The 27,668-nt window shown below is 35.1% G+C and overlaps 1 protein-coding gene across 3 annotated transcripts in view; it reads left to right on the forward strand.

Annotated features, from left to right (window-relative positions):
- Positions 1 to 27,668, forward strand: part of Msr1 (macrophage scavenger receptor 1) — a 62,724-nt gene that overhangs the window by 15,788 nt on the left and 19,268 nt on the right. Inside the window, exons 4-9 of one of the 3 annotated variants that reach the window (XM_013110695.3) lie at positions 4,884 to 5,293; positions 7,933 to 8,119; positions 12,750 to 12,830; positions 17,361 to 17,450; positions 19,195 to 19,248; positions 21,341 to 25,537. In XM_013110695.3, coding sequence (XP_012966149.3) covers positions 4,884 to 5,293; positions 7,933 to 8,119; positions 12,750 to 12,830; positions 17,361 to 17,450; positions 19,195 to 19,248; positions 21,341 to 21,351 — 833 coding nt within the window. In that variant the 3' untranslated portion in view covers positions 21,352 to 25,537. The other 2 variants (XM_021225172.2, XM_005066635.4) reach the window with 2 other exon arrangements.

The raw sequence follows: 27,668 nt of genomic DNA on the forward strand, positions 1-27,668 counted from the left end.
ATATCATTCTTAAAGAATGTAAAGTATTCCTGACAGAAAAAATAACATCATTAAGACTGGAGGAGGACAGAAAGGTATGTTTTAGAATGGATGGGTATAAATTGCTATTGAAATAGAGATTACTTTTTAAAATAATATAAATTTTGGATAGGAAAAGAAACTACTAACATGAAAGAGTAAACCCAATATGTAGAATCAAATATCACCAGCTCCCTAGGTATTTATGTATGTTATAAAAGCTTGAATTTTCCTGTGTAAAATAGAGACATTACAGAATGCCATCTCTCCAGAAACAAGTGAAAAGTATACTTTTGAAATTATAAACTCTGACATTCTCTTTTAATTTTATTTTTGAGATTATAACATAATTTTACATTTAACAACGTTCCTACCTTACCTTTCCTTCCTCCAAAGCCTCTCATAAACCCTTCCCCACTCTCTTAAAAATTAGTGTACTCTTTTCACTATTGTTATTACAAGAATACACATATATGTACATATGTATATATTAACCTGCCTAGTCTGTATAATGTTCCTTGTATGTATTGTTTCAGCATCCTTCTTTGTGTCAGGATGAGACCTTGTGGGTTTTTCTGCTGTAGAATATTATTTTAAGGTGTGTTACTGTTTTTTATGCTCTGGAACATTCGCAAAGATGTGTTTGATTAACTAAAATTCACCTGCCATCAAAGGCACCTAGCTGACAGGAAGTTGTAGAGAAGAGCCAGGTGGAGAAGGGTTTATAAGGAGGGGCAAGAACGAGCAGGAGGAATTCTTGGGAGACACAAGGAGGTTAGCTAGGAGAGCTGTTTGCTTTTCAGCCTCTCTGGGAAACAGGATTTTACTTCAACCTTTCAATCTTGAGTTCTTTAGTGGGACAGAGATTTAAATAAGTTTCCTTAGTAGCTGGGGGACCAGAATTCCCTCAGACTTCTGCTCTTGTGGCTTAGACACTTCTAGTAGTGGCAGAGTGCCAGTTGCTGAATAGAAGAGCCGTGGCTTAAAAGGCAATGACAATATAAAAAAGAAGAGCAACACTTATCCCTGTCTAATTGGTATGACCATTGGTGGTATCCTTGTGGCATTCTTTATATATTTGCATTATAAGGAGATAATCTCTACTTTAAAGTTTTTATTTATCTATTTAATTTGCTTGGGTACTTACTGTCTAATTTTTCTATTGCTTTGATAAGACAAGGCAACTTATAAAAGGAAGCATTAACTTGGGGCTGACAGTTACTCTAACAGAGGACTAGAGGCCATGAACATCACAGGAGGAGGAAGGCAGGCATGGTTCTGAAAGCTCACAAGTTGAGACACAACCACGAGGAAGAAATAGCTAGCTAGCATGGCTCATACCCTTAGAACTTCAAATCCTGTCCCTAGGGATACACCTCTCCTACAAGATCACACTTTGTAATCCTTCCTAAACAGTTATACCAACTGTGGAACCAAAATCTTTAACATGTGAGTATTCAAGTGTTTGGAACCCATTCTCATTAAAAATGCCACAGTTACTCATTGCTGTTGTCTGGATTCTAAGGTTCATACATGCATGCCTGGAGAGTACCAGGTAGCTAAGCACTCCAGTACTTGAGAGAACCATTTTTACAGATAGTAAAACTGAAGTTAGTTTCATTTAAGATAAAGGAGACAAGAAATATTCTGTTTTTAAAATTAATAAGCAAAGCCTTTACTGTCAACTCATGGCTATGTTGTCAAATTAAAATCATAGTTCAGACAACCCTTTGCAGCATCAGGTTTCTTCTTTCCATGCTGAGAAAAATACTTATTATTTTACTCTGTGAAATAAAGCTGTTTTCAAAGCAAAATTCCATGATGAAGCAAGTAGGGCATAGATCTAGTAAAACAAAGTACAAAGTGCTGTGTTTACAGACACAATTCACTACAGGAATGTTTTATATTAAGAATATATTAAGCATATTTTATCAATTAATTACTTTTACTTAAGTAATATATTTATGTTATGCATAGTCAATTATAATTATGATTATAATGGAATTAATCAGTATCAGGAATGTAGATTATAAGGTGCTATATTAATCCTGAAACATCAAATGCTTATTAATCTTAGGAAATGAGCTATGTACTTTTCATATATTTATTTGTTGCTAATAGTAGTACTAACATTATATTTTCACATATGGTAACTAGACCAATGTTACTGCTTATAAAACACAGTCTTAAATGTTAATCCAGGCCATGCCACTCAAATATTTAGTGTCATAACTGCTGGTGAAATGAAGTAATGTTCACCACGGGAAAACCTTGAAACAGCTTTTTTTATTTGTTCATTTAAGTTTATTATTGTTAGAGACAAAATCTCTTCCTAGTCAGTTTTTTTTTATTTAATTTTGAGAGCGCATTTTAATAAGAACATTTCTTCCTTCCCTACCTCCAAACCTTCCCATATACCCCTCCCTGAACTTCTTTAAATTTATGAGCTTTCTATCAATTGTTCTTTCATACCTAAATATTTCCAAATATAACCCGTTAAGTCCATGTGTTACTTGTACGTATGTATGCTTTTAAGGTTTGGTAATGGACATCTGGTAATGGACAACTAATTGCGTTCTTTCCTGGGCAGGGGCACCTTTCCTGGTCCCAATTTACTCCGTTGCATGTAGTTTTTTTGTTCAGGGTTGAGGCCCTGTGGGATTTTTCCCCGTGCAGTTTGGTATGTTCATTGGTGTTATTTTTGTGATACTCATTTCTAGCTATATTGTCAGAGAGTAATCTTTACTTTAAAATGTACTTACTTATTTGTTTTATTTACTTAGTTTGCTCTTTTTTTGTTTGTGTATGTGTTTTGTTTTTGTTTTTCAAGACAGGGTTTCTCTGTAGCTTTGGAGCTTGTCCTGGAATTCTCTCTGTAGACCAGATTGGCCTCCAACTCCCAGAGATCCATCTGCCTCTGCCTCCCTAACGCTGGGATTAAAGGTGAGTGCCACCACCTCCTGGTTGCTTATTTTTCTCTTTGTTCAGCTGACGCTTGGGCAGTCATGTGGGTGAGGCTTTACATGTGTATCTTCTGATGTTATGAGGATACACAATTTTACAAAAGTTCCTGATCTGCTGGCTCTTAAAGTCTTTAACCCCCCTCTTCTGCAATGCTCACTGAGCAATTGAGGAGTTTTTTCTTGTGGTGGCTACAGTGGTCTCTGTTCCAACAATAAGTTTCCTTGATGAGGGATGTACTTTTATTCCCAGCTATTCAATTGATATTTCACACCGTAGAGCCTCAATTGAGGACTACATAAAAATTTGCTTCTCATTTTGAATTTAGTAAATATGATGCCCTGTAGCAAGTAAATATACTTATATGTCCAATTTATTGATTGACTTATATACAATAATTGTGTTACCTGTTGTAGATCATATCAAAATTTCATCAATGTGTTGCTATATTCAATAAACTAACATTACAGAAATGTGAGCACAAAATATAACATATTTATAAGTTGAAAAACATAACACTTATTGTTAATATAAATAATAATTAGCAGACATTTCTTTCCATGAGGGTAATGGCTGCAATGATTCTATAAGATATTCTTTCATGTATAATCCACTTTGTAACTGAGTAGAATTTTCATGGTTGTCAGCTTCCAGTGATTAGTTTTACATATTTATTCTACTCAGTTTCAACCATTGTCGAACCTGATAGTACTTTTAAGTTGGTTGAAGATATATAAGCAAGGGCATCATTGGTAACTGCCTACATCAATCAGAATGGCAAGTGAGATCTGGCTTCCAGAATCAAACCTTTGATCCCATATAAGCACAAAGTTGGTGCTTTTACTATAGTACTTAATACTATATAGATTTTTCTGTTGTCTAATTTAATTCTCAAAATTTCTATAACACTGTACTAAATTCAACAGATTCAGGTGTACATTTAAATATACTAACTATATGAAGATATATTTTTGCTGCTCTATAATATCATATGTGGAAAATGTTATGCCTCAAACTTTTAAGACTGTAAAAGAAGCATGCAGATAAAAATATTCACAGTCACTTGTAATTGTTGATTTTCCTTAAGTATCTTACATCATCATAGATAAGTGGTAAAAATATTATAATATGTACTTTTTATTTAATTAAAATGTGTGCAATTTTTATCTTTGAAGACAATGTTTTTATTTCCATTCATTTTTCCTTCTTTCATAAATTATGCAAAATGTCATTCTATACCATTTTGAAAGGATAAGTAGCTCATTTAGAGAATATATCCCCATTTGGAAGTATGTATCAGCAACTCATTATGGTCCTCAAATTCCATTGAATAGAATAATTATTCCTGAAGATATGATTCATCACAAGACTGCTTTTCAAATGTTGAATGAGTTCCTGAAAATAGAAGCAAACTTAATTCAGCGAATTTCTAAGCAAATCTGGCAGATCCATTCTAGGATAGAATATAGTTACCAAATTGTTTTTAGGATATTATTAAATAAAAACTATAAAAATGTTTATTATGACACTAAATTAAAAGGCAGTCCCTAGATTCTGTGATTCTAGGACTGGGGAGGCTACAGCAAGTAGTTCATGAGTTTGAGGTTCGCCTTGGCTCTATAACAGCTTCAAAGCCAAGCTGAGCTATATACTGAAGACTTGTATTAGAAACCAATTAATATAATTATGTTAGTGGAAGAAAATATGATTTGAAAAATATGCAACCAGATGTTTGACTTTAGTTCAGATTAATAATACATGTAATACATTTGTTTTCATATTTTCTGTTATGATGAAACATTTTATAATAGGTGAAAATACTCTAATAAAAACAATGCATTTGAAAGTGATGAGTACAAAATTATATAGGCTATTATTTGATTTATTTTTATTTAAATATTCAGCTCAGTTTATCAATTGGGAAATGAAGAACTGCTTAGTTGGTTCAACTAACACAAGTGATACATCTCAAAATCTGGTTGGAAAAGAAAACACCAGTAAAGCTGAAATGAGATTTACAGCTGTCGTGGAACACATGAAGGACATGGAAGAGAGAATCCAAAGCATTTCAGACTCAAAAGCCAACCTCATAGATGCAGAACGCTTCCAGAATTTCAGTATGACAACTGACCAAAGACTTAATGATGTTCTGCTGCAGTTAAATTCCTTGATTGCATCAGTCCAGGGTCATGGGAACTCCTTAGATGAGATCTCCAAGTCCTTGACGAGTCTCAATACTACACTGCTTGATGTCCAGTTCCATACAGAAACACTGAACAGCAAAGTCAGTGAGTCTACAGTGAAGCAACAGGAGGTAAGCATTTCAGAAGACAATGGCATAGTTGACTCTGGAACTAAATCCATCCAGATTCTGTTTCTTTGGGCAATTCAGAAAGCAGAGGCACAAAACTTGTTTTCTGATTCACCCACTGATGTCAACTTCTCTGACAATCTAATACAAGGTCTCTAGAGATTTAACTGGTACCTTTACCAGACTACCATCAAAAGGTGAATATTTTCCAATGGATCTAGACTATGAAGGTGTTTTTATATTATAAAGACCATATATTGCCTTCTTCCATTACATTAATTATAAGATTCAGATTACCTAAATATAAATTGGAAATATATGTGTGAATTTTATGAACAATCTAACTTAATGTTATTTACATGGATATCTTATGGAGTAGCATTTTTAGATAATTTATTTTGCCATTTCTAGAAGATAAATGCAAGTTTTATTGTACTGGTAATTAAAATTTGAAAATTATGAACATATTTTCAGCAAGAGTTCTTAATATGATAACAGCACAGACTTCTAATCATCATAAGATTCAATATGCATTATTTTCTACTTCTGCTTGAGCTATGAAACGCATTGACCATCAAAAAACATAGTTACACAATAATCAGTACATGATCAGTCTATAGAATGACCACATATCCATCCTCTTGTATGACTGCCAAGAGAAATATACTTTAGGACAGTTGTTAGTAAAGATTCCTTCTAGATCAGATGGAAAAATTTAGACTGAAGGGACGATGTGGTCCGTGGATTGTCAGCACAGAAACAATCAGTTGGAATTTGCAGACATATGAGCAAGGTTGTGATACAATAAATATTTGTTTATAAAAACTAGTATGTGAATTACACCTAGCTCATGTACTGTAATTTATGGCCTTCGCTCCAGATCATTTTATAGCTAATACTGGCTAAGATCTAGATTGATTATTCCTCCTGAAAGAGATATTAATAACAAAAGGAAAATTTAAAAATCAAACATTTGTTCTATGATTGTATTTTTGTTGAGTAATTCTAGTTGTTTCTTTTCATTAAAAACCTAAGTATTTGACTAAAACTTTACTACCCATGTAAAAAAAAAGCATCTATATCACAAAATATTCAAGACTTGGGATCTTTACGTGAAAACTCTATTTCCATCAATATTTAAATACCAGCAAGATAGGTAATTTCCTTGTAAAGAATCATTCTTCAAATTCATAGATGATCTCTTTTTTCATTAATTGTTATGAGTTTGAAGGAGAGCAGGAAGGCTTTGTCGGGAGGAAAGAATGGGAAAACATTGCAATTAATTACAATCTCAAAAATAAATGATCAACAGGAACATCCCTCTTTATGAAGTCATTTTCCAGATGAGGCATATTGGTCTGAAGATCTAGCTCAGTGGCTGAGTGATAGCGCAGCAGACATAAGAACCTGAGTTCAACTGAGCACTACAAAACAAGCAAGCAGACAGAACCTTTTTGCAGTAGTAAATACTCTTGTGATATTACTTTTGAGATCATAATTTAATTGCAATTCTCCCTTACTTTCATCTCTCCAGGCATCTATACCTTTCTCTTTCAAATCCGTGGCCCTTTTTTCCACTAATTGTTATTTTATTAATGCATGCATATGTATATACTTAAGTGTCCCTAAATATAATGTGTTCAGTCTGTATAATGCTACCTGTATATTTTCAGATTTACCATTTGAACAACCATTTGGTGTCTGTTCCTTGGTGAAGGCCACTGCTCCTGCTCACAGCTCTCCTCAGTTACTCAGAGTTCTTTGTATAAGGTTGAAACTTCTTCATTTGCTCCTGTGCCTTTCTGTGTCCAGTTTGTCACATTCACTGTAGTCATCCTTGTTCAGCCAACATTTGGGCAGTCTGTTGGAGAGACTTTGATATATATATATATTATATATGATAGCTAGTAAATGCCTGTAATCTCAGCACTGAGAAGGTAGAGGAAGAAAGTCAGGAGTTGGAGACCACCCTTAGCTAAATAACACATTTAAGTCCCAATGGTGCATCAGATTCTATCTCAGAGAAATATGAAAAAAGAAAAAAAGCTGTACCTATTGTTCATATGTACATGTATGTATGCATCTATTGATGGTATATTTATAGTTGATGAAAATAAGAAAGCATCAAAAGCAGAGGCAATAAAAATTGAGAGTAAAATACTATGAAAATTAAACTTGAACTTCTTACAAATATACAAAACTCTATCCTTCTCATCATTATCACTGAAAATTACATTCAACTTCAGTTGTTACTATAAAACAACTTCATAAAATAAGAATGTTTTACACAAAATACACTGTAAAGCAATTTCACTTTAGAAAAGTTAAAACCCCCATGACAATATGTTATTTTTCATTTTTAATATTTACATTTGTATATTTGGGACTAGAAGCATTCTTAGATGTATAGGCCACCAATTTTATGTGTCTCAACTAGGCACCTTAATGAACCATTTATCCAAAAAAGAAATGCTTTGAAGCCAGAGAGCTACACTTTTGAACACCCGTTTTCTTATTCTTATCCCAAGGCACTTGCCCAATGCTATATGCTTTTGAAACATCCAAATTTCAAAATCTCTGTCCACTTACATTATTTGGTAACTTTGTGTAACAAAGGTTGCGATGCTTACTGTGTTTTACAGAATATCAGAAAGTTAGAGGAGCATGTGCGCAAACTCTCAGCAGAAATCCAGTCTGTGAAAGGAGAACAAGAGCATGTGAAACAGGAAATAAAAGAGGAAATGAAAGTATTGAATAACATCACTAATGACCTCAGACTGAAGGACTGGGAACACTCCCAGGCACTGAAAAATATCACCTTCATTCAAGGTAAGACATTAAAATGTATCATTATATGCAGACATTTGATATTTGAACTTCTGTCATTTAAAGTAAATGGTCTTTGAGGATTCTGTTATTAGAAATGCACAGAATATGTAGTATGAGGCAAGACATGGTTAGGCCACCCACACCCTAGAATTCCTTAAAGAGAAATGTAAAGCCAGACATGGTGAGTCAGCATTGAGAAGGCTGAGGCAGGAAGCCACCACAAGTGCGAGGCCAGACTAGACTTCACAGTGAGATACTGCCTCAAAACATGAAAGAGAGAGGACTATATAAGCACGAAAAATCTCATTACTTATCTTACTATACTGTTAATTAGAAATGCTTCTAGCATTCGTCAAGATAATCGTAGATGTATGAATATCTTCTGTTCCAATGAAACTTACCCTTTAGCAAGCATAAGTCATTTGTATCTACATATTAGATTTTAGTTATTTTCACCTTATTGATGTTTTTCTATTGTTTTAACTTTCTGATATGCGTGTTTAAAGTTTATCTCCTGTAAAAATTATTGTTTTTGAAACTACAATCTGACAGCTTCTTTCCCTGCACCCATTTCTCCTACATTGTGTTGTTGTTTTTCTTTTCCCAGCTTGTCTCTTTCCCTCCCTTTCTTGTTCTGTCTTCCCTAAAGTTGATGTTTATCTCTTATTCAAAAGTTACCAAAGTGGGTTTGGAAAGTTCATGCCACACTTTGCTTATCTTTATTGCTGTTGAAATGCGTTGTGGCATATGTTAATGCTGGTCAGCATCTTAAAAGGTGACTGAGTTAAGCAGGGAACTGAAAGTGCTTTGCCTCATGACACACACACTCCCTTGTCCCTCTGTTTGAGATTACACTTCACTTCTATGTTATGAACTTTTACAAGCCAGAGTTTAGTCTATATTATTCATCTTACTTTTTTGTTAAAAGAATTTATTCAGACTTGCCCTTGTGCTAGCCAATTACTCTTCTAAAAATCTGTGTTATCTATCTCTTCTGGGTCATCTTCTTTCTGCATAAAATAATGTTTCAGAAGTTCATTTAGACAAAGTCAATGATATGATCTTGATGCCATTTTCTTATTTTGCTCTTGATTTTTCCCTATGTCTTACTCTGAACACATTTTATGTCCACAATTATTTTGGTTGTTTTATGAGATTAATAACTGATGGGTATTTGGCTTCTAAATATCAAACATCTGAAGATGTTCATCTGTTTAATTAAGTGGTCCAGTATTTGCTCTCTATTGTGTGTACTTTGAATGACTGCTGGACTAGTTACTATAACTAATGAAAGGAAAAGGCTGTGTGATATTTGCTCTGCAGTGTCTCTCAGGCAATCTTCAAGAATCTACAAGAAAATAACAGGGATGTTTATACAGATACAGTTTTCTCCCATTCAGTGCTAGAGATCAAGCCTAGGGTCTTGGACAGGTTAGGTTGGCACACTACCACTAAACTCTACCTAGCCCTCTAGTTTTGTTTGTAATTTTAAATATTTTTTGGGAAATTGCTTAAAGCCGTAGGTGTACAACATCACAATAAGACATCCCAATGTATTTTGGAGACATTATTCCTGTGGCCTTTGGTTTTCCTTATCCTCATTGTTCTTTTCTCTATCTATAATGTGTGTGATCTCACTAATCTGAACTTTGGGTGGAGAATTTTTGGATTATACATTTGTTGTACTTCCAAGAAATTTGATTTAAGACTATGATCAGTTTGCAAACATTTTCCATTTTCTCTAATTCTCTCTTCAACCTTCATTCTTTACCTCTTTCCTTCTATCCCCCCTTCTCTTTATTCTTTCTGAAGATTCAACTCAAGTACTTACTAAGTTTCTCCCTAGTTCCTAATTGCCCTTTAACATAACTACTTCACAATTCTCTCTCCTTCCTCTGTATATGAAGTCAAATTCGACTGTCTCATTCTATCTCCTATGTCCATTAAGCTTTATTCAAGGTATTTTGAATACCTTGATGTCAGTATTTTTCCTCATTAATAATTAGATTAGAAATTCATAACCACATAAGTTTATCTAATTTATACTGTTTTAAGACAATTAAGAAGTAGGATCATCCAAACCTTAACATATAAAACAAGCTATTTAAAATTAAAATAATAAAAAATTAAGAAAAACACCAATGAAACTTAAAATCAGCACTTGTGAACTATACAGGATAATTTGACTTATTCATTGCTAACTTATTTATTCTCTTAATCCTTTATTTGTTGGTGCTATGATTGAATCTGTAGGCTTACATATGCTTTATACAATGTTGTATCCCAATTTATTTATTTGGTCCTTAGTTTTTTAATATTCACAATTTATCAAAAATAAAAAGTATATTTGCATATATACTGATACCTAATAAAAATGATGCTTTCAGATTGAAAGAAAAGAAGAGCTACCAAATTCAGATTAATGTTTACCTCTGGAAATGAAGTAACTGCATGAATCCTGATTTTGTGCCTGATATTTATGCCTGGTGTCAGCTTGTTGCTAGGATATTTTCCTTAGTACTGTACTTTATAGTTTACATATAGTATATGTCATACCTATTCTTTCTTTCATTAGTACATTAAAACACAGGGGAAAAAAAGTATGGATGAATCAGCCTTTGATTAATTGGTTATTTCCACTGTGCATTTCAGTCTATATCCCCACACTTTGAAATTCCAAAATCAAAACATTGATGAAGTGAAAATCTAATTAATATTTATCAATAAAAAATCAGGAGCCAGATATCAGGGAAAAGCTTGGAAATCAGAGAAGCAGGCAAGCAGCCACAGTCTCTTCCTACCTCTACTGTTCATCCATCCAAAAGGCCGAGATCCTCTCTCAGCCCTGCCTCCTCTCTGTCTACAGTCCTCCAAACCTGTATGGTTAATTTTGGTCATCTAGTGGCTGGCTCTGTACTCTGACTAAAAGCAAGCTTTACATGTCAGAACACAATCAAAATATCACACATCTTTTGCCCCCATTTGTCTAAATAAAAGCAAAGGTTTTAAATAACATAACAAAACTATACAATAAGTACAGTACCTGTATACAAATACATACAGACAAGAATTATATTATCAATATACAGTCCATTTGCATTTGACAAATTCATAGAAAATATTCCATTATCTATCCTATCTCGGTGAGTCCAATGTGTTGTACTTACTTACTTTCTATCCTAACTTGTATACAAACACAATACTGTCTTTTCATGCCTCAACCTTATATACTTTACAGCTCTTTCTAAGTTTCTTTTCTGAAATTGATAACAAGGAAAACTATATCTAGTGTTCAACCCTATCAGAGACCTGACAAAGGTATAATATTACCTGAATAAACAGTAAGTGCAGAGCAAAAACTTTATGAAACTAAGAAATCACAGAAACAGCTGACAACCTGGAGAGTTACCCAAGGCTCCTTGGTAATATTGGGTCATCCATCTTCACCTTACAGGCCTAAAAAATCTGATAGCCTTTTCTGAAAAGAAGTAAATTTGAAGGACTCTCCCACCTTGTCTTGGCAAGGTTTGGCAGTCATTTTCTTTTGTATACTGCTTGTCCAATTTGGACAGAATACTTTCAGCAGTTGAGGCAAGGGCAGCTTCTTGCCTAGTGGCTAATTTTGTCAGAAAGAAAGTAAACTCCATATGGAGATTTTTTGATGTCCATCATCTTCTCTGAAGTAGATTGATGATTCCATGTACAGACATGACTCATTACACCTTTCCACTTATTAAGCATATCTGAGAGTTTGTTTAGATATCACACAACACCTTGACTCTTAATCAACATGTCTATCTACATTCTCAAATCTATTGTTTTTCTAGTCTTTTTGTAAATTGCCTCACTCTTAGCTTGCTTCAGACTATTTGTCTCTTATTCTCTTGCTCTAGAAAGACCATACACAATTCCTCTAATTTTTCTTATGTACAACTATTCAAATAAGATTTATTAATATCTCTCTTAAAACTCCTAGTATAAGTCATCATTTTTCACTTTTGTGTGCTGTATCAGCCTTGCAATTTGTCTACATGATCTATGTTTTACTCATTCTATCTTGAAAAGGAATGGCTTCATTTTACCAACACATAGTTTATAGTTTTGGAGAGTTTTTTACGTTAAAATGTAATTACATTAATTTTACCCATTCCATTTCCTCCCTCCAACTGTTCCCATGTACCTCACTTTCTGCAATTCATATTCATTGCTTCTATTCCTTTAATTGTTGTGACATTAACATACATTCACATACACAAACATACCCAAATGTATGTATGTTTATCTTCACCAGAGTATTACAAATGTAAGTTCTTAATATGTGCACAATACTGATGTCATTTTGTATTATTACTGTGCCCCTTTCTCTGTTACCAGGTTCTTAAAACCTATCAAAGTGTTACCCTCACAAAAAATATTTATGTGAATTAATTTAATACTATGATATCTTTCTTAGATGAGGACATTACAGTTCTCAACAGCAGAGTACTTAGCCATTTAGGAAGATCAGAGTTATTCATTTTATGCTAATGTACAGCAAATAGAAATATTTGAATTTCCATATAATTGTCTTTATAAATAATAAGCTTACCTAGGTTTTATATAAATAATAAAAACTTGTGTTTTTTTAAAGGGCCTCCTGGACGCCCAGGTGAAAAGGGAGACAGAGGGCTTACTGGACAAAGTGGTCAACCTGGTGTTCCAGGTTCAATAGGTAAAGATATAGTAACCATTTAATTATATACAATGAGGTTGAATTATATGTATACCTGTTTGTGTTTAGGAGAGAATATCTATTTCATCTTTTCTGTGGTGTGTGTGTGTGTGTGTGTTTGTCTGTGTATTTATAAACCCTCTCACATATTGGGAATTATGTATTATAGCATTCTAGTCACATGGCTACAATGGCATTTTGCTTTGCCAGTGAGCTTGCAGTGGTGGTCAAATTCTAGGGGTGTGGCTTTGGTAAGCATTAATTAATTTAAAAATATTTTATTAATTTATGTATATGAATGTTTTGGTTGCACATATGTCTGTGTGCCACATGCATGCCTGGTATCTTCTGAGATGTGAAAAGAGTATCTGATCCCAGAGAATTTGAGTTACAGACAATCGTTAGTTGTCACATGGGTTCTGGGAATCAAACATGGGTCCTCTGGAGGAACAGTCAGTGCTTTTAACTACTGGATCATCTCAGTAGCCCAAGAACTAATGATTGATCTTTGTAGTTACTGCATGAGATTGTTTATGAGTCTGAGAGCTTTTGGAGAGACCACATACAGTGTATAGTACATATAAAGCTATATGTGAAAGAGAACAAGAAAATTGCCTTTATGTTGGATTAATTTTCAAGATAAGATTTTTTCATGATATATAGATACATTAATATGTCACAAAAATTGAATATAGTTTGCATGTTCCTTGACTGTCTTATACTGTTTAAATTCACGGAGTCAGGAAGCAAGCAAAGTCTAGAATATGAGTGACTTCTGCCTTGGCTGTCAGCCACTCTCTGTATTGTGTTTTATGTGGAGAAAATTTGTTCTGAATTATTTTCCTCTGAGTATGCTATAGGCTTGAAAGCAGTATTTTGAAAGAAGATAATGGAAGACACAGAAAAGGAGAGAGAGCATGAACTTTCTTTTCTCAAAAATAATCCTGAAATCAACAATAACAATAATAATGTGATTGTCATGCCATCCAAATGCCATTCTTTGCAAAAAATGCGTTACACACTGTTTGAAAATATAAAAGACTGAATGGTCTAAACATAATTGGAGAGGCTGAGTGGCCAAAATTTTAACTAAATACATTGGATTTCATCTTAGTTTTCCTCTTTAGATAAACATTCTTCTTTTCATAAATATTTTGACTAGTCAAAGTTATATAAAAAAAGATACTCAAGGCTGAAAAGCATGAATAACATCTATCATACAAGTATATTGTTGTGTATCTTGTAATTTAAATATCAAAAAGGCTTTAAAATCTTTATCTATCTATCTCTCTCACACACATATATATGCCTTTATTTATAAATAGTGTATGTTCATCTTTCTGAAAGCCAGTTATTGTGTGCTCTTGATAATAATGGCAGTATTTTTTATCCAGCAAAATCCTTCTACTTGTTGAAGACTCCACATCTTAAGAAAATTGTATCCATATCTTAAATAGGAGAAGTAACCAACATTATTATATCTGCCCAAGTCACTGTTATCAAGATCTTGTTAATGCCGTATAGTGCAAACGTAGAAAGTTAGTGTGGCCCATGATTTGCTGTGAAAGTATCCCTTTGAAAGAGTTATTCCTCGGTTCTGATCTGTAGATGTGGGAAATAGAGTAGTTTGAACTTTTCAGCTTTTGTCACTAGACACCATATCAACCTAAAATACTGTGCCGCCTACCAAATTAATTATGGAAACACCATAGTGGATGTGGAGGAAAGAATGTAGGAGTCAGAGGGAATGGAGGACACCAAGAAAACATGGCCCACTAAATCAACTAAGCAGGGCTCACATCAGCTCACAGAGACTGAAATGACAATCATGGGCCTGCATGGGTGAGCACTAAGTCCTCTGAGTATGTTATGACTGTTCACTTGGTGTGTTTTTAGGACTCTTAACAGTGGGAGTGGCTGTGTCTTGAGTTCTTTTGCCTATTCCTGAGACTTATTTCCTCTTATTGGGTTGCCTTGATATGATGGTTTTCACCCTATCTTATTGTATCTTGTTTTGTTCTGTCTGGTGTCATCTCTTGGAGACCTATTTTTTTTTCTGAAGAGGAAATTGAGGGGAAGTGGATCTGGGGAAGACGGGAGGTGGGTAGCTAGAAGTAATGGAGGAAGGGGAAACTGTGTTTTGGATGTATTGTTTGAAAGAAAAATCTATTTTAAATAAAAATGAGGAAGAATTATTCAGTTGACTTACACAATGGGGGCTGGATAATTCAACAGTTGTCTTCATGCTGGAGGGGAGAGAACCCATTGGCTACTCAGTTCATAATGCTGACTGCTTCAGCACTTCTAATCTGAAGCTAAAAGCTTAGGATATTCGTGCAGAGTAACTGTTTTTCAGTTTATGTTGGAGCATCAGGAAGCTGGAGTCTGATGGCAGGAAAGAACATTGGCCACAGCTGCAGCAGAACAGCCACAGTAGTCATAACAGCAGAATAAACACTGACCAGCAAGAAGCAAAGTCATATAGCAAGCAGCACTGTTTAATCCTCATCAAGATTTCATTACTGCAGAGCTGTGGCTGGAAGGTGTCACACACTTCAGGAAAGGACTGCAGTGTCACGCACTTCAAGAGAAGGTCTTCTCCCTCAGTTAATTCTTCTTAGACATGCCCTCAATGGACTTTCTGTCCCCAACACACACAGGGGCAGATCCAAAGTCCAGATCCAATCAAGGTGGCAGTCAAGATAAGTGATAACAAGGGTTTAGTGTATTTCTGAGGACACTGCTCATTTACACAAATAGATACTATGCAATTCTCTCACACAACAGTTAATTATAGTTGCTGGTAGATAATAACCCTTTCAGGTGGAGGATTGCTATTTGGTTTGATGCGTGACAGCTGCATCAAACTATCCAAACTGCAAAACAGATAGGATTCTTGCCCACTTCATTGCTCTATTTTGCTCAGTGTTATGTCTAATTGCTTCAAATTTGACATAAAAATCAGGAAATAAAGGATAGATGATGACCAATCACAATTCTGCATTCACCAAAACTTTATATATACTGCCATTTATCACATTAGACTCAGCTTAACAAATATCTACTCTTATAGCCATGATAAGAGTATCTTAGAAACTTTAGTGGTTACCATATGGGCCCTAAATAGTTATATATTTTAATTATTATACAACCTGTAGTGTGTATAGTAGATTAAAATGTACTGTTTCTTGAAGTACTATGATGACAATTCATTTTATAGAGCCAATTTCTTGGAAATATGGCAAGAAAATGTCCTACTAGTAATGAGCTCTGATGGTATAGGTTGGTTAATAATACATCAAAGAGGTCATTGTTCCTTGTGATACCTTCAACTCATGGTAACACTACCAGACTTTACTATTTGAGTATTTTAAGGGGACACTTTATATGCAAACCACATTTCTCAATAACTGTTAGTGCAGATGTCAGGCTGCATAATGAAGGAATGTCTAAATGTCAGGTTATCTGGGTAGAATAAATTAAGCCATTTTAGATTACATGCTAAATAAAATCAAGTGATATACACAATGTACACTACAAAGTTTACATGCTTCATTTGGTATACATAGTTATCTCTCTCTCTTTATATATATATATATATGGCATAAATATGCTAATTTATAATGGCCCACCTTTACTATATAACTCCATTTATCTAGATTACATGCCTAATAATTCATTTTATGATGAGTTAACTGATATTTCTTAACTATTTGTCATCATATATTTCTTAAACTTAACATTTGTTAAAAGACAAATATTTTTCTGTGGATTAAAAACATATAAATTCTGCTTCCTGGATCTTGTAAACAAAGGCAATGTTTGTAAAGGTTGACACTGAAGAAAGAAGTATAATCAGTTTTTCATAGCATGACTCCATGGAGGATTCAAATGAAAATTGCATTAATAATAATCAGTGAACTGATATTAACACTGGTAACAAAGTAAAATTGGATACAAAATGTTTTACATTAGTTTACATTAAATTTCTTAACCCTACAATAAATATTTTATTTCAGCATAATAGCTTTTTCTACAAATGGAATGTTTATAGTTATCTTAGAGATATGAGCTAAAGTAATGGTAATTTTCAGAGTTCATTATTTGTGTGTGTTTCATATTCATAAATAATTCAAAGTTTTGTTGTTTAAATAAATACTCATTGATACTTCTTATTGCTTGTACTGTGCTTTTACTGATGTAAATATTAAAAGTTCAAGCCTCAAAAATTTTACATACCAGTTAAAGAAATATCTGCCACTTGAAATTTTCTGATTGATGATGGTAACTTACTGGTTAAAACAGAAAATGTGTTTTTAGGTTACTGACAATGTGCTTTTCATTGACTGTAACATATTCATTGCAACATGTTTATGCCACATATTCTATTATCTTTCATTTGAATGCTCGATGATAGGAAAAATGTTATACTCTACTCAGAGAATCGCTTACTTCATTTATTGGATGCTCAAATACGTTTGAAAATGAATTGTTATAGACATTTTTTTGTTTTCTTTATTAACCATGTAGGTCCTCCAGGCCTTAAAGGTGATCGGGGGCCAGCTGGCTTCCCTGGAAATCGAGGATACCCAGGGGCACCTGGAAAGGCTGGGAGAACAGGTATTGTATTGCTATGCTGTTATCACAGAGTGTGCAAATCAACAATGGTTCATTGACAGTGTTTATAAAATACTTTCATAACAAAAACATTTTCTCAATAGAATAGCAGGACTCACATAATTAACTTTATAGTCTAAAATAATTTGAAATTAATTTTGCTCGTCAGAGGAAAATTCCTATGTCCTATGTACACAGCTCATACAAAGACACACACACACACACACAATACACATACTAGTTCTGTACACAAGTCATATATATATACACACTAGTTCTGTACACAGATCATACAAACACACACACAATATACAAACATACTAGTTCTGTACACAGATCATATAAACACACACACACACAATCTATACATTTTACGCAATCACAGATGACTTGTCAAAGTCCTTTTCTGTCATTTATTGAGAATAAAATTATAGACATCAGAGCCCAGCTAAGGTGTGAGAGATGAAACACTAAAAGCACAGTAAACGTTGCAGAAGCTGCCATCTCTTAAGGAAAATGTGTTATGAATATTGTGTCTAACTTTCAAAGCAAATGTGCATTGGAAAAAGTTATTATCACATAATGGAAGATAAGCCTCAGCTTTAAAAAGCTTAAAGGCCATCCTCAGTCCCAAACTTAGCATGTGGTAAATCCAAATAATTGAAAACAAAGTTTTAAAATCATTGATAATATTCCATAATTTGTGATTCATAAGTTGTGCATTCTGATACAGTTCCAATGGAAAGTTAAAGGGAAATACAAAATAGTAACCATGATTTTGCCTTTGAACCAAACAGCCATGGAGTCGTTCCTGTATTGTTGTTAAAATGATACTTCTTACAAAATATGTATCTGATACTGTTGAGAGAAGAATTAATAGTAAAACAGAATCTCTCATAAAATGAAATTGTTGCCATGGAAATCTATTGATATCAAATAAGTATCTTGCAGACACTATCATTTAAAGTGAAACTGAGGACAAGGTAGCAAACCATCTACAAACACCAATGGTCAGCATTTCCACATTCACTGATAAGTTTGAGTCACTGGCCCTCATATAGCACTTGAGCTGCATCCCTGTGTATATGGATGAGAATTCTCATAGCCAAATGTAATTACACTAGAGGATTGAGGGACCAATGAATACTTTGGAATAGGATATTGGAAGCCCTGAACATGTAAAGTCCAGTCTTCAGGATGTTCTGTTACAAAAGAACAAATAATGAGACATAAAAATAAATTTATTCTGGGAAAAAGTAAACATTGAGGATAAGTTGGAAGATGATGGGATATTGGAGGTGGAATTAGTTAGAGTCAGATAGAGAAGAAAATGTAAATTAATATGCAGACATTATTCCATCTTTCATATTTTGTGAAAAGGGGATATGTCACAGCCTTGTAAATAACTTTGGTTATTATAATACCAAAATTACAATGGTGTTTCAAGAGTGACCATCATCATTATCAGCATGACTTGATTATTATTTTTAACTAACTACAAGTTACTATAAATGGTTATCTTTTTTTGTGGTGCCCTGTGCACATTTAAAGCAGGTTCTGTCGAGTTTAGGGCCATGGCTCAGTGGTACAGTCGTGATTGGTATACATGGGCCTTGGGTACAATCTCCAGCACTCCAATAATCAAAAGAATAGAGAGGGAAAGAAAGAGGGGGCAGAGAAGGAAAGTGAGATATCAGCATTTGGTATTAAACTGATTTTTTTCTTTTGCTGTTTTTCTTTTCCTAAGGATATCCTGGGCCTAAAGGTCAAAAAGGAGAAAAGGGGAGTGCAGGCATATCGAGTAAGTTTTTGTCTTCTTGTTTCCTGTGTTAGTGTTTGTTTTAATAAAGTTAGATTGTGATATTAGTGGTGTAGGCTTGAAACAAATGTAGAGAGCTTTAGCATTGATCTGCAGAGCTTCTGTAGAACCCGACCACAGTTTCCTCCAAATACAGCATGCTAATTGGAGTAAAACAAATAGATTAGATTACACAACATTTGAAACTCATTACGCATTTGTTCTCTGATTTTCTTCTTTTTTTTGATGAGCACTATTTTCTAAAGAAAAAAATCACATTGAAAATTGTCCAATTTTCAAGTCAGTTTCTCCCCACTGAAGGGAAATCAAGCCTATGAATAGAAATAATCACAGTCCTTTACACACCGAATTCATGAAAAGCTCATATATAGACATGTGAACAACTCGAAGGCCTTGACAGAGTAATTCCCTGGTAGCTAAGGCATTTGTTTTGTTGTGGTTTTACTCAGACTTTCCAACATTAAAGGAATAGATTTCACATCAGGGAGCTTCATTAATGGAATGCAGATCTATCATTAAAATGCAGAAAACTCGGATATTAGACATTAATTGTTAAATATCAGCTGAGATGGCATCCATTGGCTAATCCATACGTGATTTATTATGAGTATAAGATGAACATACTTTGATGTAATAATTGTGAAGATGAATGAAGACCCACCACTTGGGTTCTTAAAATCAAATAGTGCTTCCCTGTCTTCCGAAGAGAATCTACATGTCAAATGTATGTTGTGAGCATGGCTGGTGTGAGCCATAGCCACACCCTCCTCATTCAGGGGCTAGACAGATCATGGTTGAAGTCTTTATTAACCAAACCTTGCTGGTTCTAGCTATGATCATTTTTTTAAAAATTAGGAATTTGTGTTTCTTGGTTGTCACAAAATAGTTACTTTAACCTAATACCAGGTACAGATGGCACAGTTAGACAGCATAGGTTATTTTTGTGATGAGCCATTGGAGTCTAATTTAACTATGATGCTTTAAAAGTTGGACAACACATAGGAGTGGTGGATTTCTCAGTATGTCTGTGCTTTGCCTACTGCTCTTCACATATTAAAGCTACATAAACACATTCCTTTGTCCATGTTTTCTTTCAGGTGTCCACTTTTCCGCTAGATGCTTGTTAGCGGCCTTTTATCTCCTTCCTCTTTCATTCCATATAATTTCAGTTGACCTCTTATCAGCCCCTAGTCCTTAAGTTTCTGTGTATCTTTGTCCATGTCTTCATTTTCTCACACTTTCATACAAAGTATCTTGATCTCATCTCCTTCCCCTGAGGCTCTTCAGAGCTTTGAAACATTGCAATTGAGTTTGTCACATAAGGAATGTCTTTACTTTTAATCTATACATTGAAAAGCCACAGAACTTTCTGTTTCCCGCTGTTTCTAAATGCTTGTAATAATTTTCAGCTATGTCTTAGAAATTTACATTACAAATTTGGATGGCTATTTGGGAGTTTGAGTACTTTGAGAAATCAGTGAGAGCTATTTTTATAGATGAGTGTATACAGTCTCTTGATTCTTCTACATGTTTCCCCAGGGAGAATATAAAGCAATTCCACAATACTCCAAAAGAAGAAATAATAATATGCCTGTACATCTAACATAAAATGTTCTGGTTTTCTGTGTTTAATATGCAATCTAATGTGCTTTGGCCTCTTTTCTCTGAGTGAGTAGATATTTTTGTAAATTACAGAGATACCACAACTACCACAAATTAGTCAGTTGTTTCTCTACCCTTGAATGGTCAATAATTTTTGCTTGCTTTGGTTTGGCTTTAATAATCAATGTAACATTCATCCTTTTCTATGCTGTTTTGAGAGAATACCATTAAATACAGAATTTATTTGAAGTAGAATCAGTAGTTCAAAGGTTATATGCATTTTACCATGAGATCTTGCAATACCTCCAAAATGGTTCTGTAGGTTATTCTGTATGGAATTTCTCAATTCTCTACATTTTAATTGTGACCTTTAATATTTGTATTGAATTAATTCAATGTACATTTTTAATAATTCCGGAATCATTTAAATATAATAAAATAATCCTGATTTCCTCTTTTGCATATGTGTCAGGATCAGTATAACCCCCTGATCATATTGGGACAGGACCCTTTTAAGATCAGGTGGGTTGGGCAGAGCACTCCACTAAGGCCTTTCACCTCTGGACAAGCCATCAGCACAACTGACTTCTGGGATCTTTTTCAACTCCTCCAAATGACCTTGGTTCCTGTGTCATCTCATGCCTGGCTTCTACATGACTTCTTCTCCTGACTCTGGGTGCCTTTTGGGCCCCAATGCCATATGTTCACCATCATGAACTCTGCTACAATGACCCCTATTCCCGGGTACCCTTCACCTAGATGCATGTACTTGCTGACTAATGAGATGTTCCTGCCTCCTTCAGACCTTCTCTCACCCAATCTCATGGAATCCAATTTAACCCATTGGGTTCTAGGAGAAAATTGATGGACATTGATTAAATATGGATTCTCAAATAGAAATAGGGATGGAATAGGAGGAAGTCTATCCATCCACTCTTTCACTCATTCATTGTGTCTGTTTTGGAGCCAGACATAACAATAAACATTTTATCCAACATTATAACTATGAATATCCTAGTTATAAACAAAGCAGAGAAAACTATCCTGGGGAAAGAATAGGAGGAGACAAAATAATCTTTGTCCCTTTGTATATTAAACATAACTTTATTTGTATCGCTTGCTTCACTTTCCTACCTTATTATTCTCCAAATCATATATATGTGAGGGAGAGATGGAGTGAGAAAGAGAGAGAGAGAGAGAGAGAGAGAGAAAGAGAGAGAGAGAGAGCGACAGAGAGACAGAGAGACAGAGAGAAGAACTTGGATAATGTCTTCAGTACATTTGAGTGGGAACCAAACTTAACTTCATTAATTACCTATTCATTTCAAACATTTTGATAATGAAAAATCAATTTTGGTTTTGATTCTAGAAAGCTATTTACCTTTACTTGCATTTTATGTTTTAAATATATGTATATAAGCATATACATATATATTTGAAAATATTGAAATAGAAATGGAGACATTTTGTATAAGTTATAATAGGAAAAATGCAAAACATGAGAAGGAAAGAAAAGAAAATGCAGGAATAATAAAGATATAAGATCCCATGTTGTTTTCAAGTTGTTGCCTCTCTGTGAGCTAACAGAGAATAAGTCTCAGGTTTTTCCTCTCCTTTATGTTTTAACACTAAGTCCTAAGGTCCACAACATTAAGATAGAAGCAGAATTATAATTGTATGCCTGTGTGTGTCTCACTTTTTCTCTTTTCTGCTCTGCCTAATGATGTCCCTTCCTACCCCACAGGGTTGTTGTGGGGACCAAATTGTGTGTGAAGATGTTCTGAAAGTCATAAAGATCTTTAAAGTTACAGGAGTGGTTTACAGCAGTCTTGCTGATCACAACAGTCATCCTTTCCTGTTTTCACGGAGACACGTTAAATCTCCAATCATATTAGGACAGAAAGAGAAATGGAAATGCTGAGAGCCAAATTTTCATCTCAGGCAAACAGAAAGATGTTAGAGAATAAGCAAGACTTTTGTGTTAGATGAAGGAGCAGTACAAGTGTGCCCAGATCACAAATCAGTGAATTTGTCTTAGCAAAGCAAAACAGCGTTAGTCATGAGCAAGAGAAGCAGCTAAAGCAGAGGCCATATCTGTTGACAGAGGGCAGAACAAAATGTCAAACTAATAAAACAAAAGTCTGGGCTCCAGAGGACAAAACCTGAGCCCGGAACATTTGTTGAGAAAGTTCTGAAAAGGGTGGCAAGGAAATGGTACTGTCACTGCTAGTGGGTGTGTCTGTGCCTGCATGCCACGGAGATATGATCAAATCTGGTCACAAAGGAAAAGAAAAGGTAATTAGCCAGTGATTCTGGCAGTCTGTAGTATTAACAGACTAGCTGCTCTGTGCAAACGTAGAGAAAATTGGATTTGTGCTTGTGGCTTAATCGCCCTGTGCTGTGGAGTGTGTGTGACTCTCTTCTTGTGCCAGAAGGCACTGCTGTGGACAATGTTGGCGCCATACAGAATGGCCCTGATCCCAGATTGCTGGCAGGCAAATTCTAGGAATTCAGTTCTCAAGTCATCTCTCTTTAGAAACTAAGCATGGATGGTGAAGTGTGGAATATTAACCTCCACATTCCCAATTAACGAAGATGACTGTCTTTCTCTTTAGATAACAATAGATTCCGAATGTCCTGTCCAAAGGCATCAATTATCCCAGCTTTTATTATATTTGATAAAAATTGACAAATGGTATGTTCTGTTGCCATGTTAACTAGAAAGGATATTTTTGTCAAGCAAGCGAACCATATAATCAAACACTATGAGGCACCATCTTAAAGAGTCTTAATGCTTATCAGTGGTGTGTCAGCATGCTCTGCTCACAATCAAGGAGAGAGATAGGATTTGAATTTTCAGTATCTTATTCTCAAACTCATACAATGATATAAAAATGTGTTTGATTTATCCTGAGAATTCACTCAATCTTAAATAAACTTTGGGTTTTTCTCAAAGCATTCAGACGGTTAAAGTTAAAACCTTCTTCTCCCATCACTAATTAGAATAATAAACATTCAGAGGATACTTATTTTATACCAGATACTTTTGATGCATTTTCATATCTAATACTCAGAAAGTCATTGGGGTAGGTGCTATTAGTATCACTGTTTAATGAGCTAGAATCTAAGGTCAACTGCTAATAAAGGAAAACAGCACAAATTCAAACCCATGCCTACCAGTTTCCAAGTCCTCATGACTCTGTGAAATGCTTCCATATTAGTCAAATATTTTATGCATGTAAATGCTACAAATATTTAATATGGAGGGTTTGGAGGTGGAAAAGAGAGAGAACATTTGTAATTTGCAGTTCCGTTTTGCAGAATGAGGCTTCTAATTTAAAGACCATCCCCCAGGAGAAAAAAAATCTATAGACTAGGTTAAATTCCAGAAGTGTCTTATTGAGTCATCCTTGTTTATGTTTCCACCATCGTAACTACTGCACATGCTGCCTGCATTCTCTCCCTCAAGTCTATTACTCAGACACATCGTCTTCCTGGAAGTGCTCTCAAGACTTCCATTACCACTAATGAGAGTTACTTACATGCACCCAGGGAAAAACTACCTGCTAATAGTTACCTTTATTTCAGTAACTGACTCAGTTTTCACATTTTCCAGGATCAGTGGCTGCTTTGATGCCTCTTTGCACTTACTGTGTTTTCTTTTTCTTTCTTTTTTTTTCAAGTTCCACAGTGTACTTTTCACAATAGCACTAGTTATGAGCCAGAAAAACAGGCTACATTATACTGGAGCAGGAACGGCTTTTGGTAAATAAGACAAATGCTAACTACTTTTATGACAATTGTGTTTTGTCTATAGCTTCCTGTGAGTCCCCAGATAGTTAATAAAATCATAAAACATTCCTCTAACACAATACATGTGGTTCTTAATAACACTACTAGTATGTCTTGTAAATGGAAACAGATTGAAATCAGCAATGGATAAGTAATTAGCTTGTCCTGTTTAGTCCTTCTCCCCAGTTACTTTCAGCAGATCCAATTAGAAAGGAAAAGTCAATATAATTCTATCCAAGATTTGTACCAGCAAATTTGAATTTTGTACAGGGGTTCAGAAAGAGAAAAGAAACCAAGATTGCAGCTTCACATCATAACCTCTGGGGAACTAAGAGTCTGCTCACACCCCATCTCTAGTTATGAGCCACTGAACTTCTGTACAGGAACACAACATCATCTGTTTTGTTCACATTATAGGTATAGACTTGCAACCTACTAGTTGTTCTCCTCTACCTGTCTTATCTGGAAGTGTGACATTGTTAGAAACCGAGTCACAAGTTCAATTTCCTAGAACAACAGCTAGCTAGACTGCTCAGGACAAGTCCAAGGGCATCTCTACAGCACTTGAATTAGGCCTTAAGCTGTGTATCCTTTACTATTCCCTAGGGTACTGAAGTTACTCATTTTATTCCTCTTGTAACTTGGCACACCCTGGTTGACACTGTTCTAAGTAAAATATGTGAATTCCAGAAACTTTACAGATCAATTTAAAGGCCTTGAATGTGAATTGCGAAGTGAAATGGCTGTGTTTCCTAATGACATTCTGTGGGAGTCTGAATTTTCACTTCCTTTGGATGCTGACAAGTGTAATGGAACACAAATATTCAGTTTTTTATGCACAATGTTTTAATAAAACTCCATATGGTTTACAGCATGATTCATTAGTCTCTAGTAAAATAATTAAATGTTCTCTTGTAAATTATCCTGTAAATTAAGCTCTCTCTCCTGTCTTAGCCACATTTTAATTTTTTTTAATTTTCATTTTTAGTGTATTTTATTAGCTCTTTGAGAATTTCATATGATGAGTTTGGATCATATTTACCCTCCTCTCAGCTCTTGCAAGATATACCACTGCTTCTGTACCATTCACTTTTGTTTCTTAAAAGAACACATTAAGACCAGTCAGTGTCATCCATGTATTCTTGGGTGTGACCACAGGAGTATGGTAAACTTAGTGGAAGAACTTGACTATCTCTCCCAGCAGCTATCAATTGCCAGTAGCTCCTTAGCTAGGGGTGGGACTTCTCCCACAGTCCCCCCTCTTCATGTTGTGATTTGATCTGACTTGAGCATGTACCAGTCTTGTGCATGCTGTCCTGCTACATCCAGACGGCATTGCTTCCTTGCAGTCATAGACCACTGCTGACTCTTACACTCTTTACACCCCTTCTTCCGCAATTATCCCTGAACCCTCCCTCTACTTCTGGTAACCACAGTATCACCCACACAACTTGGGCATCAAAAGAACACGGATGTTCCAATCACAGAAAGTAACCAGCTGAATAAAATTTACTCACATTTACTAAAAACCTTAATAGAACCCTCATGAATATTTTGAAAATTTAAAATCAGACAATTTGTTTAAGCGGGCAGCAAATCTGGGGCTTCGTGCAGTAAGTTAAATGCTATGCCACTGGGTTGAATTACCTGTTAATTTTCTCATTGCTCTGACAAAAGCACCTTATAGAAAGAAGAGTTTCCTTTGGCTCACAGTTTGAGGGTGTCGTAAGTCATCATGGCAGGCATATTGTGATGTTAGGGGCATGAGAAAGCTGTCCACGTTTTGTCCATGGTTAGGAAACAAGAGGGAGATACATACTGGTTCTAAATCTACTTTTTTCCTTCGTATTCATTCACTCCAGGAATCCCAAAACATGTATGGTTTGACTTCCCATCTCATTTAATGAACTCTAGAAACTCCCTTACAGACATTCCCAAGGGTTTGTCTCCCATGTGAATCTAGTTTCTGTCAAGTTGACAATATTAACCATCATCCCAAACTCTTCGATAAAAAAGCAATCCATTTATTTATGTCTTTTTGAGATAAGACTCACTAAATAGCCCAGTCTAGTCTCAAAATTGTGATCCTCCTGTCTCAGCTTCCTGACTGCTGGGACTAAAGGTATTCCACACTATGCCCAGTTGAAAAAACAATCCCTTTTTTTTTTTTTTTGGTTTTTACGAGACAGGGTTTCTCTGTATTGTTTTGGAGGCTATTGGTCCAGCCCGGCCTCGAACTCACAGAGATCAGCCTCCCAAGTGCTGGGATTAAAGGCGTGTGCCACCACCGCCCGGCAAAACAATCCTTTTTAATGAGTTTGTTTTTTGATGTATTCAAATCACAGCCTAGCAGTTGTGGTACCCGTATTTCCCAGCTAAAATGAAAGAAAAGCTTGCTCTCTCAAGTTTCCCTTCAATTTGTTCTCTTTTATATATGAATACTCCAAACATAAGTGAAAAGGGGAAAAGTAAAACATGTTACTGTTCTTACATGGTCAGAATAAATTGATTGGTATTCTTCACAGTTTTGGAGATTAGAAGTCAAACACGGAAGTGCCAGCACCGACCTGTCTGCTTGGCTTGCCAATGGCCATCTCACTGCAACCTCAAAGGCAACATGGCATTCGAGGATCTTGTGATCTTTCCACTCCTAAAGCACCAACCCTGCTGAACTGGGGCTCTGCTTTTATCAAATCTTTAAGCATGACTTCCTCTGTAAAGGCCATAGCTCTAAACACAGTCACACTGCAGGTTAGTAGTGAACTTAGGAGGATCATACTCTAGTCCTGACAGAAAATACCAACACTTGACCCTGCTCAATGAAAGTGTGAATTAGTATTGGCACTGTGTCTATGGGCCATCTTATGTCCACCATTTTAGAAAGCTAGAAAGAGTCTTTCTGTCAGTTTCTAGCAGTTTATCCCTAGAAGAGGCCTAAATTATACCATAAAATTTTGAGATATGTGAGTGCTAAAACTTACAAGAACAATTTCACTTGTATTTTCTTT

This window comes from Mesocricetus auratus, unplaced genomic scaffold (assembly GCF_017639785.1).
Source record: "Mesocricetus auratus isolate SY011 unplaced genomic scaffold, BCM_Maur_2.0 Super-Scaffold_100026, whole genome shotgun sequence".
Lineage (NCBI taxonomy): Eukaryota > Metazoa > Chordata > Mammalia > Rodentia > Cricetidae > Mesocricetus > Mesocricetus auratus.